The following is a 13,042-nucleotide window of genomic DNA, read 5'->3' on the forward strand; positions in this document are numbered from 1 at the left end:
GTGTACCTGAGCTAGCTGTTATTGTATTGAAGACCCCATGCTTAGCATGGTGGGTAACCCAGATAAACCAGACACTTTTTGTTCTTTGAGAGTTCGTGGTGTGCTTGGTCTGATGAGGAAGACCATGAAGAACAGTTAAAGGATAACACTTTTTTTAAAATTCAGATCTAGGTGATTTATAGCATTGTGTTAGTTTCAGGTATGCAGTAAAGTAATTCAGTTATATGTGTATTTTTTCAAATTATTTTCCATTAGAGGTTATTACACGATATTGAATATTGTTCCCTGTGTTTTATGGGAAATCCTAGATGCTTGTCTGTTTTATGCTGTTGGTATCTGTTAATCCCATTCTCTCAGCCCCTTTCCCCTTTGGTAACCATAAGTTTGTTTTCTGTGTTTGTGAGTCTGTTTGTTTTATATACATAGATGAATTTGTATTATTTGTTTAGGTTCCAGATACATGTGATATACTCTTTGTCTGTCTGTCTCACTTCACTAGTATGAGACTCTCTAGGTCCCCACCCATATTGTTGCAAATGACGTTATTTCATTCTTTTTTATGACTCATATTCCATTGTATGTATATACCGCATCTTCTTAAATCATCTGCTGAAGGATACTTGGCTTGTTTCCGTGTCTTTGTTATTGTAAATAGTGCTGCTGTGAACATTGGAGTACATGTATCTTTTAGAATTTGAATTTTCGTCTTTTCTAGGCATGTGCCCAGGAGTGGAATTTCTGGGTCATAAGGTCACTGTGTTTTTAGTGTTTTAAGAAACCTCCATGCTGTTTTCTGTAGTGGCTGCACCGGTTTACATTCCCATCAACAGAAAGCACACCACCTTTAGCTGAGAGATCTCAGTTTGAGTCCTGCCTCTCCTGCTATCAGCTGTGGGACTCTCAGCAAGTTGCTTAACCTCGCTGTATCTCCATTTCTACATCTTTCAAATGGGAATAATAATACCTACCTATACTGTGAAATAAAATAATTTGTGTAAAGGACTCAGCAGAATGCCTGGAATAGAGTAAGTGCTCAGTAGATGCAGTAAGCATTAGCTGCTGCTGATGCAAGTGTCTCATCCTGTGCTTTGTGTGGCAAGTAGACAGTTTTGCAGTTTATCATTTCATTGTTTTTATTGTCCATGGTAGAAGATATGGCTCATCAGTGTGTTCATTCCACAAATAACTGCTGAGGCCTGACACATAGAACAGAAAATTGTAGGGCAAAACGCATGTCTAAAGTCAGAGAATGTTAGAGCCAGAAGGAACTATTAAAAAAAAAAAAAATGAATGGCCAGGGTACAAACAGATGAACTGATTTGCCTAAGGTCTCATAGATTATTATTAAGGAAACTAAAAAGTGACTGGAAAATAGCAGAAAGACCATCAGTGTGAAGCTCAGGTGACCTGTTTCATCCTGACTCTGTCATTTCGGTACCTGTGTAACCTTGAGGAGCTTTTTGATCACTCCAACTCTTGCAGTTGGAAACAACCCCTGCCTTACTATGTCAGGGACATTTGTAAGTATCCCAAAAAAGCAGGGGCGTGGGGGGGATGAAAATGAACTTCCTAACTCCAGAATGCTAATGCCCCCACATTATGTTTCTTATTTCAGTGCTTCCTTCATTCACCAAAACCCCCATGGACCTCACAATCCGCGCCGGGGCCATGGCACGCTTGGAGTGCGCTGCGCTGGGACACCCAGCCCCTCAGATAGCCTGGCAGAAAGACGGGGGCACAGACTTCCCAGCCGCGAGGGAGAGGCGCATGCACGTGATGCCTGAGGATGATGTGTTCTTCATTGTGGATGTGAAGATAGAGGACATCGGGGTGTACAGCTGCACCGCTCAAAACAGTGCCGGCAGCATCTCTGCAAATGCAACTCTAACTGTCCTCGGTGAGTGGATGCTCTCAGATTCTGTGATACATGTTAGCTTTAGGATACCAGCTCACCCAAAGGCCCTCAGAAGTGTCAGAACTCGAGAGGGTGAGGGCTGATCTGTGGGACAGTGCCCTTTCCTGGAGACAACAGTGGCTTCTCAGAAACTTTCAGGTCGGGGAATACATCACACCTTCAGACCTGTGGGCAGTGAGATGAATCTGCCCCCTCTCTTCAGAGGAGGGGGAAGAGTAATGCTTTGATGCTCTCTCTTTTTGCTAGAATTAACTTTCTCTACTCTTTCCATTATACAATCTGTACTTAAAGTCTTAACAGTGTAAAGAATATAAAAAAGTATCTGAATAAATTCAGAGGGACCCCTTTTTCTCAGCCTCCCATGCCACTCTGGAAATGAGTTCACCCTTTATCATTTACTTTGTTGTTATTCAGTCACTCAGGTGTGTCCAGCTCTTTGCAACCCCATGAGCTGCAGCACGTCAGTCTTCCCTGTCCTTCCCCGTCCTTCCCCATCTCCTGGAGTTGGCTCAGACTCATGTCCATTGAGCTGATGATGCCACCCAACCATCTCATCTTCTGTCTTCCCCATCTCTTCATGCTCTCAGTCTTTCTCAGCATCAGGATCATTTACCTAAACAGATGCCTTCTGAAAATGTGCGCATGTTAATCATATATGTGTATCTTTGAAAGAGTACATCAGGGTAACCAAATAATAAAAGTAAATTATTTTCAGAATTGTAATACAGATGGGGACATCTAGCACTAGGAAGTTTCCCTTTAAAAATTTAAACATTCTGATTTTTTTCATCCATCAACACACCCTTGTGCTTAATATTATTTTTGTGCATTTTCTATTTCTAAAGTATGTCTAAAATGTTTTGCTTTGCCCGACTTCCATCATTCCCCAACCTTGCCAAGAATGAGGGAGGCTAAGTGAGAAAAACAGTAAATATTATCCTTAAATGGTGTTATAAGGAGATGACAGCCAAGTGATTAAATGAAAGCCCAGATGTCATATCCATGTTCAAGGTTTTAAAGAGGCATGGGCGTGAAGCTGTGGGAGAATCCAGTTTCAGCTCCCCTTTGAATAAATCGAAGCACAAGGTCTTGTACTGTGTAAACCCTAACTTCATGTCAGAGGTTAAAAGCATAACTTGTCATTTCAGAGACACCGTCATTCCTGCGGCCCCTGTTAGATCGAACTGTAACCAAGGGGGAAACGGCCGTCCTGCAGTGCATTGCAGGGGGGAGCCCTCCCCCGAGACTGAACTGGACCAAGGATGACAGCCCCTTGGTGGTCACCGAAAGACACTTTTTCGCAGCAGGCAACCAGCTGCTAATCATTGTGGACTCTGACATCAGCGATGCTGGGAAGTACACGTGTGAGATGTCTAACACCCTGGGCACCGAGAGAGGCCACGTGCGCCTCAGCGTGATCCCCACCCCAACCTGCGACTCCCCTCCGATGATGGCCTCGTCCCTGGACGGCGACGGCTGGGCCACCGTGGGCATCGTGATCATCGCGGTGGTTTGCTGCGTGGTGGGCACGTCACTCGTGTGGGTGGTCATCATCTACCACACACGGCGGAGGAACGAAGACTGCAGCATCACCAACACAGGTGTGTCCACGGAGGCCTGGCACGGGGCGCAGGAGTCGTGTGTGTGCTTGTGGTCCCGCCGAGATTCGCCTCTGAGTGTGTCTGTCGCAGTCTGAGGCCACGTCACAAGAGTGACTCATTTGTTTCAAGCTGGGCAACTATGGTTAGCTAAAAATAACACCCTGGCCCAGATTAAAGCTGATGGTTAAAGATGAGTGCTTTTTGTCAGAACCTCATCAGAACAGCATATTGGCTGTGAAAGACCATGCAGAGCTTCAGGTAGTGCACACCCTCAGATGGTGGTGGAGGGCCAGAAACAGCCTTCAGTCATGCGGCTTACACTCGGCCATTGTCTTGTCCCTTGTGAGCATGTGTGTGTATGCAGGCATCTAGGAGAAAGGGGCTTTGATTGCATAGGCAAACTCCTGTATCAGTGAATAATACAAACTCAGGAATATGGCAGAAATCAAGCTTAGATAGTATCTGAAATACTGTCTCATGAAAATTATTTTTATCTTTGTAAGCATTTGTTGTCTTTGAAAGTTGGGAGGAGTGGGACTTCCCTGGTGGTCCAGAGGTTAAGAATCCATCTTCCAATGCAGGGGACTCAGGTTCCATTCCTGGTCGGGGAACTGAGATCCCCACATGGCGCAGGGCCGCTAAGCCCGTGTGCCACAACTAGGGAAGCTTGGGCAACGCGCTGAAGAGCCTGTGCACTGCAGCGAAAACCCAGTGCAGACAAAAATTTAAAAATATAAAAATAGAAGTAAAGAAATTTGAGAGGAGTATCCCACAGGCCACGGAGCAGAAAATCAGCTGAGGTGCCCCAGAGCAGCAGAGTCCTGGTGTGCTGTCCATCAAGATGGTTTTGCAAGGGTAGATTGATTTGATTTAAACAGAAAACAAAACAAAAGGGTATATACCATTCATCAGGGAAGCCTGTGTGGCAGTTGTGACCATTCTTGGTTCATAGAACACTGTTGTTGATTACAGATGAGACCAACTTGCCAGCTGATATCCCGAGTTATTTGTCATCTCAGGGAACATTAGCGGACAGACAGGACGGGTACGTCTCCTCCGAAAACGGAAGCCACCACCAGTTCGTCACTTCTTCTGGAGGCGGATTTTTCTTACCACAGCACGATAGTAATGGTACGTGTTTAAAACCGAACATGGGCTATTGGCATTTTGAAATAACCCTTTAGAAAGTTCAAATTACAATGTTAATTTCCACAGGGAATTGATACACTCATATATTTAGGACCTGGCCCCAAATCACTAGCAAAGCTGATATTAAATAGTTCTAAGCCTGTCTCTTAAATACTAGAAAAATCTTTGTTTCTAGCAATAAAAGAAGACACGTAGCTTAGGTAAAATTTAATTCTTCCGTGCGATGTAGTATTTTCTTTCTGTCATAAATGTCCTTTGGCCCTGAATGTTCTTCTTACTTCAGTGACACTAACTGGTTTCATGCATGGTCTCAAAAGTCAAATGATTTAAAATCATTCTGTTAGAGGCTTATAATTCTGACTCTCACTTTAAGAACTGTATAAGGAATTATAATGGAGGCTGCACAATATAAGAGCATCAGCTTGGTTCAAGACCCACTTCTGACACTTACTCCCTGTGTATGCTTGGGCAATTATAATTCTTCCCTATTAGGTTGTTGTGAACATTAGAGAAAATGATAGTATATGGGGCTTGCCACATATTAAGCGCTTAGTAAGTAGAAGCTATTGACATTTTACCATTTTTTCTCACAAATGTTGATTGAGTATATGCTCTGTGGTGGACTCCATAGTTTGGAGGGAAGAATGTTTCCAGTTTTACTGTTTAGTCAGCAATGAGACAAAAAATTCAACAAATAATTGCAAAGAGCTTGACAAGGCAGTGATAGAGAGCATAGAGATAGAAGATTTGAAGCATAAAAGCAGTTGTTCTGATTAGACTCATTTGCTTGCAAAGAGCAGAAGCCCAGGCTCACTTGAATAGAGCCAGGTTTACTAAAAAGGCATTTTAAAAAGTAAAGGGACAGAACTGGAGCATAATAGTGCCATGTCTGCTGAGTGCTGAGGCTAAAGATCAGGCCTCTCTCAGACTAGCCCTAGAGATAGCCAGTGGTACTGAATCACATTCTACACATTTGCTTCTTGCTGAGACCAGCCCTCACAAGGACTGCCCAGTTCCGGCTGCCCAGGTACATGGTCCATTGTGGTATCTCTCACCTTCGTGATGTCTCTTGTCCTTCAGCTGCTGGGTCCACTGCTAACCAGAATACCATTTCTGGATTGCTTAGCGCAGATAACTCATGATGGGTTTCTGTTTGTTTATTTTTTTTTTTCTTTTTGGCCGACTTCATCTTTGAGCTGGGCATTAAGAGGTCATTGGTTAAGTGCCAGCACCTCATCTGGTCATCAGTGACTTTCTGGAGGAGGCAGGCAGTGCTGGTAGCATCGGGTGGTTCAAACCATCGCTGCTTCAGCCACAGTGTCCATGCGCAGATCGGTTTCTCTTGGAAACCAGGGGGTGGGTCAGCAATAAGGCTGACATACCCAGTTCAATGGTTCATCAACTTCTCTTTTAGTGAGATACCATAAACTTATTTAATCACTAATCTATAGGCATCGCTAAATTTTGAAAAAACCTTTCTGTAAATTTCTGCAGTATTTTCTTTGTATAATATTCTGTCTGAACTTTTCATCTATATGGAAACTGTCAAAAGTGAAGAGATGGCTGAATGGTAATTGAACTTACCGTTCAGTGATTAAGACATGTGTTTTAAAGGGACATGCCACGTTGACAACAGCAGTGAAGCTGATGTGGAAGCTGCCACAGACCCATTCCTTTGTCCCTTTTTGGGACCCTCAGGCCCTGTGTATTTGAAGGGGAGCATGTATGGCTCAGATCCTTTTGAAGTCTGTCATACAGGTATGTGGTTTTCATTTCTGAGTTCTTTTCCTGGAGAGACCCCTAGAAGCATTAACTCTGTCTTCTGATACTGTCCCCATTTTTAAAAGGTTGTGGTCCTGACCTGAGATCAGCTTTAATGGACCACTACGAGCCCAGTTACATAAAGAAGAAGGGGTGCTACCCATGTCCTCATCCTTCAGAGGAATCCTGCGAGCAGAGCATCAGTGATACAGGATGGCCTTCTCATGCAAAGAAGTTACTCAGCTCTTCTTATGCTCAACACGAAGGACCCGGAATGAACAACTTAGGTCTGAACAAGTCTTCTGCAGATTTTAGTCCAAGTCCAGAGCCGCCATCAGTTACTCTGAGTAATTCTTTCATGGGTAAGTTTATTAAATTATTAGGTACCTTGAGTCCAGACCCACATTGCAAGTTGCATGGGGGAGAGCCATGAGTTTTGAATGCCAGACTGGTGAAGAATAGTTTCTGGTGTGTATATGTATCTTTTTTGTGCTGTCGTGACATCCTATTAATTAGTATCCTTGTTTCTAAAAGCAGAGGCAGACATGGGGATTTTACTTGATTAGGTATTTAATCCAAGACTAAGCCTTAGGAACTTTCTGGGCAACTCTGTGTGTGGCATCGTCTTGAAGACAAGAGTTTTAGAAGTGACTGAGGATCGCAGTTTGCCAGTCATGTGGAAAACGTGGTTTTGGGCTACAGCAGCCTCTGGGGTGGAGTTGTGTGCACGGCATGACTGCGGTTTGGGATGTCTGCTGGCTTATAACTAAACCCACAGTCAGAGTGCAGACGGCGTCCTACCTGGCAACAGCCGCTCGTCAGCCAGGCTGGGCTGCCTCCTACAGAGGAGGCTGTTGGAATCCTAAAGCCCACAGGGGTGGCCGTGGACACTGGCTGACACCGAGATTCATTTAAGTTTCTAGTCTAGTGCATGAGGACGATTGAGTGGAAGAACTGAGATCATCTTTTTGCTGCATGGAAATACGGAAAAATGAACCACAACTTCTAAAAAAAACAGAATCTTTAAGTATTTTACCCAACTTTAAGAAATGTCATGTTTTCTCATGGTATAATTATTTATATCCCTTTTTAAAAAAATGAATAATAATTTTTATAGGGCCTAGGAGAGAATTTGAGTCAATAGAATTATTATTTGCTACTGAGGAAGAAACGGCAAGACGTACGGGTTATTTTGTGAGAAGCTTTCTATACTGAGGCACAGTTTACTTGTACATGACTGTCCAGATGCACTTTGTGGAGAATGGTGGGCTTTTAGTGAATACAGAATTTGGAAGAACTTCTATCGGGGAGCTTGTTGCTGATAACATTACTATAGGTCCTGAAAGTGGAGAAGAAGGGCTGCTTATATTCAGTGGATGTATGTGTCAGAGGGGTGCATGTGCCTTCAGCCCCACTCTATAAGGTCTCTCTCCATAGCACAAGAATATAGTCATCTACCGGAATCCCATAACATGGACTTGAAAGTTCTCCCCATATTTACGGGGAAAGATGCCCCTTCATTTGAAATGCATTCTGTTGATTGCTCCAAAAGGCCCCCTGTGCTCAAGGGGTTTCTTTTTTTCAGGAACATTTGGAAAGCCTCTGAGGAGACCTCACCTGGATGCCTTTTCAAGCTCTGGGCAGTCATCGGATTGTCAGCCAAGAGCCTTTCACTTGAAAGCTCGTTCTTCCCCGAACTTGGACTATGAGTCAGAGGAAGATGGGAAAGAAAGGACAGATTTTCAGCAAGAAAATCACACATGTACCTATAAACAGACCTTAGAAAGCCACAGGACTTCAAATTTTCAGTCTTATGACTTGGACACGTAAACTAATGAGACCAAGGACAAGATCTAACATACTACCTCAAGTGGACTTTTATTTAAAAGAGAGAGAGAAGCCTATGTTTTTAAATGGAACTATGAATTTTAAAAGGGTAAAATGTCTTATTTATATAGATAGCCAAAAATTACAAAAAGACATAAAAATTTTATACTGGGAGTATCTTTCATATAAGAATACCTTTACTATTTTATAACTTTGCTTTATGCAGAAAATATCTTAATGTAAATTAATGGTATAAATCCATGACTATTTTATGTATTTTTATAATGCCAGATTCCTTTTTATCAAAAATGAGTACTAAAGCATTTTAAACAATAACTGTCTTGTACGTTTTTTGAATAGAGGTCACTCCATTTTATTTTGCACGTTCTTCTTAATAAAGCGTCTCATTTTGATCCCAAACCCCATGTATCCAATAACAATCTTCATTGTTTTCAGCACATTTTAGGCATAATTAGTTCATATTATTGTGTCTCACATTGGTGGAAATTATATTCAGCACATTAAAATATGAGCAAATGATCATTCTTCATACCTCACAGGGTTGTTGTAATATAGACTCAAATCAAATTAGTGTATGTGAAAGCCCATTGTAAAATGAGAGGGAGCTATGAAGGTTTGAGGTACATTCATTTATTTCTTAACTCTACAAACAAAAAGATGTGTTGTTGCAGTCCAGTGTTATATAGTACAACCACCGTTGCTTAAATCACTGCCCAAGCCATGTTTCCTTAATTATCATGATGCTTTATGTGGTCTAATCCTTTGTGCATTTCCAGATAGTTTCACATACCCCATCCCTTTAATTATAACAAGACAGTGGTTTATTGCCCATTTCTATAGTTAAAATGTCTGTAGCAGATGTGGGGTTTCATCGTCTGTTCCAGGTTGTAATGGGATGCTGGTGGAATTCTTTCCTGTTCTTATTGATTTTCCGCTGGACAAGCAGTTCTTACAGAAAAGGCACTCTTCAGCTATCCGGCAACACTGTTTAAGAATTACAATACTTTTCTAATTTGGTCATCATGGCTGTACTTGTTAAAAACTCACTATAGAATCTGTTACTTAAACGTGAACAATTATTTTAAATACTTGTTTTAAGCAGTGTTTAGGTGAAAATGTTATGTGACTGGTATATATACATACCCATATAGAAAATTACACATTTCCAAAGTGAAGTAATGTAGTTTGAAGGAATTGAAACAAGCATTAAGTTTAATAGTTTAGATCAAGCTGTTTTCCCCTTAGCAAATCTTGAGATGGGCATTGAAGAAGTTAATACAGTACATTAAACTTTAAACTGTAAAATCTACTAACCCATTGAAGGTGTGACTTTCTCATTGTCAGTTCTTTGAACTAAATTTAAAAACACATATTAGAAAAGCAGATTCATCTCACAGGATATGTTGGGGGTGAAGTTTCTCTCTCGAGTGAGTTTTGTGTGTTTTTTGTGAGCCGGAAGCCTGGAACCCAGACTGCAATGACATCTTCCCTCCTTTAATTTAGACACCAGAGTCCAAGACAGGACGTTGATCCTTCCTGGGACAACCAGTGACTAAGAGCAGAAAAATGATTTCGTATGCTTGGGCTTTATCATATGGCCGAATTTTCAAAATCTTGTTAATTTGTCTTCATTACTACCAGATGTAATCCAGGCAGTGATAAGGGGTCTCCTCAAGGATTATGAACTTCTTTTAAAGGATTTAATTTGTCCAGACTTAAATACAAAGGTTAACTCATTCACACTTGAAATTCAACAATTAGATTCACTCTCCATTCACATAATTTTTTTTTTAACTCTTCTTGCATGCTGCTGACTTAGGGATTACGTATGATTTTAGTGGTCTGGAGAGACAGCAGAAGCTTAATTTCTCTTTGACATTTGAAAAAAAAAATACATGTATATATATAATTTTGAGACTCCAGATTGAGTTAACAAAGTGAATGTAGTAGGTATTAAGATACCTAAGAAAACACAGACTTCATTAGAGGATGTATATAAATATCAAATCATTTATGAAAGAGAATGCTTAAAATTTTCAGTTTAATCTTTCCATGCTTTCTAATACAAGACTAATTCTTTTATAGCACATCTTTATAGATACTCTCACAACTTTAGTATATTTTACCTCAATTCCACCTTTGACACAAAAGGACAGTTACGGGGTATAATCTTACGTGTTTTTTTAAGATATTGAGGGATATATATTCCTTTTTTAAAAAATATAAATTTATTTATTTTAATTGGAGGTTACTTTACAATATTGTATTGGTTTTGCCATACATGAACATGAATCTGCCACAGAGATACACGTGTTCCCCATCCTGAACCCACTCCTTCCTCCCTCCCCGTACCATCCCTCTGGGTCATCTCAGTGCACCAGCCCCAAGCATCCTGTATCATGCATCAAACCTAGACTGGCGATTCGTTTCATATATGATATTATACATGTTTCAATGCCATTCTCCCAAACCATCCCACCCTCGCCCTCTCCCACAGAGTCCAAAAGACTGTTCTATACATCTGTGTCTCTTTTGCTGTCTCACATACAGGGTTATGGTTACCATCTTTCTAAATTCCATATATATGTTAGTATACTGTATTGGTGTTTTTCTTTCTGGCTTACTTCACTCTGTATATATTCCTTAATTGTAGTAGGCAACATTTTATAAATACTAAACTCCTGTGGAGCATCACCATCTATTGTCGCAGTGTTCCTACAGAAAGAAACCAAAAGTTACTTCTCAGAATAAAGCCAATGGTAGGTACCCTTTGAAAAACTTGATAGAAAAAAGAGTGACTTGGTATTTGTACACACTTGAGGGGTTCTACTCCTTTTGATTTAATGTGATAGGAAGTAGTTTATAACCAACATTACAATACAATAATAGATGAATTATCCTGATATTTTTCAAAGAGAATGAGAACAAAATGTCATTGCAAAATGCCTGCTCTGTCTCCTGCTCTTGGAATATGCAGTGGGTGAAGCACTCCAGGCTTCCCTGTCCTACAGTGTCTCCCACAGTTTGCTCAAATTCATGTCCACTGAGTCGGTGATGCTATCTAACCATCATCCTCTGCCACCCCCTTCTCCTTTGCCTTCAATTTTCCCCAGCATCAGGGTCTTTTCACATAAGGTGGTCAAAGTATTGGAGCTTCAGCTTCAGCATCTGTCTTTCCAATGGATATTCAGGGTTAATTTCCTTTAGGTTGGACTGTTTTGATCTTGCAGTGCAAGGGACTCAGAAGAGTCTTCTCCAGCACCACAATTAAGCATCAATTCTTCGGCGCTCAGCCTTCTTTATGGTCCAACTCACATCCATACATGATGACTGGAAAAACAGCAGCCAAGTGATGCCTCTGCTTTTTAATAACACTCTAAGTTTGTCACTAGGCTTTCCCTGGTAGCTTAGTCTGTAAAGAATTTGCCTGCAATGCAGGAGACCTGGTTTCAATCCCTGGGTCAGGAAGATCCCCTGGAGAAGAAAATGACAACCCACTCTAGAATCTTGCCTGGAAAATGCTATGGAAAGAGGAGCCTGGCAGGCTACAGTCCATGGGGTCACAAGAGTTGGACTTGACTTAGCGACTAAGCCACCACCAAGTTTGTCATAGCTTTCCTTCCAAGGAGCAAGCGTCTTAGTTTCTTGGCTGCGGTCACTGTCCGCAGTGATTTTGGGAGCCCAAGAAAATGAAATCTGTCGCTGCTTCCACTTTTTCCCCTTCCCCTTGCCATGAACTGATGGAACCAGATGCCATGATCTTAGTTTTTTGAATGTTTTAAATTGTTTGAAATGTATCCCTGCCCTGCTGTCACTTCAGTCGTGTCCGACTGTGTGTGACCCCAGAGACGGCAGCCCACCAGGCTCCCCCAGCCTTGGGGTTCTCCAGGCAAGAACATTGGAGTGAGTTGCCATTTCCTTCTCCAATGCATGAAAGTGAAAAGTGAAAAGGAAATCGCTCAGTTGTGTCTGACTCTTCGCGACCCTATGGACTGCAGCCTACCAGGCTCCTCGGTCCATGGGATTTGCCAAGCAAGAGTACTGGAGTGGGGTGCTGTCACCTTTTCCATTTGAAATGTATACATCTTATCAAATACATTCTTACTATTGCAAAAATTGCAAATTCTGTTTCCCATTTCTGTTCTATTTAGTATCAAGGATCTGAATTCTATATCCTGAATTTCATACCTTCCCATGCAATAATGGATACCTGTGAAAACAGAAATTACAACTGATATTCATATGTAGCTTTTTATTAGAATTATTTTTTTAATTAAAGAATTTTGAGAATACATTTCAAAGCATGAGTCTAAGCAAGTCACAAATGTACCCAATTTCATTACTGGATTTTGTCTCCAATGATTTTTCTCTTGTCTTTATTGGGCTTCATGGTTGATTCTGGCTTTTAAAATATAAGTTTAGCTTTTCTCTTAAAGCATGTTTGAATGTAACACCTACTGCTTTCATGAGAGTGTTGTCATTGATTTGGTGGTGGTTTTATAGTATCTCTGTATATGGCTTTCCCGCCACTCATTCTATCTTCTATCTGTATTTTTCTGTAAATAATAGTACAGAGTAAAACAACATATAATAGATTTATGTATCCATATTTTCTAATGTATCATGTACAGCTCCATCTTCTTAAAAAATGTTTTTAATTGAAGTATAGTTAATTATTTATTGGAGAAGGAAATGGCAACCCTCTCCAGTGTTCTTGCCTGGAGAATCCCAGGGACGGGAGAGCCTGGTGGGAGGCCGTCTATGGGGT

General features: G+C 41.2%; 1 protein-coding gene across 1 annotated transcript in view; it reads left to right on the forward strand.

Moving 5' to 3' along the window:
* LRIG3 (leucine rich repeats and immunoglobulin like domains 3) overlaps positions 1-8,673 on the forward strand; it is a 51,617-nt gene extending 42,944 nt beyond the window's left edge. Inside the window, exons 14-19 of the mRNA XM_027967500.3 lie at positions 1,616-1,897; positions 3,064-3,516; positions 4,489-4,647; positions 6,280-6,423; positions 6,513-6,788; positions 8,012-8,673. Coding sequence (XP_027823301.1) covers positions 1,616-1,897; positions 3,064-3,516; positions 4,489-4,647; positions 6,280-6,423; positions 6,513-6,788; positions 8,012-8,256 — 1,559 coding nt within the window. The 3' untranslated portion in view covers positions 8,257-8,673. The remainder of the gene's footprint in view (positions 1-1,615; positions 1,898-3,063; positions 3,517-4,488; positions 4,648-6,279; positions 6,424-6,512; positions 6,789-8,011) is intronic.
* Positions 8,674-13,042: the final 4,369 nt, after the last annotated feature.

Source organism: Ovis aries, chromosome 3 (assembly GCF_016772045.2).
Source record: "Ovis aries strain OAR_USU_Benz2616 breed Rambouillet chromosome 3, ARS-UI_Ramb_v3.0, whole genome shotgun sequence".
Taxonomy (NCBI): domain Eukaryota; kingdom Metazoa; phylum Chordata; class Mammalia; order Artiodactyla; family Bovidae; genus Ovis; species Ovis aries.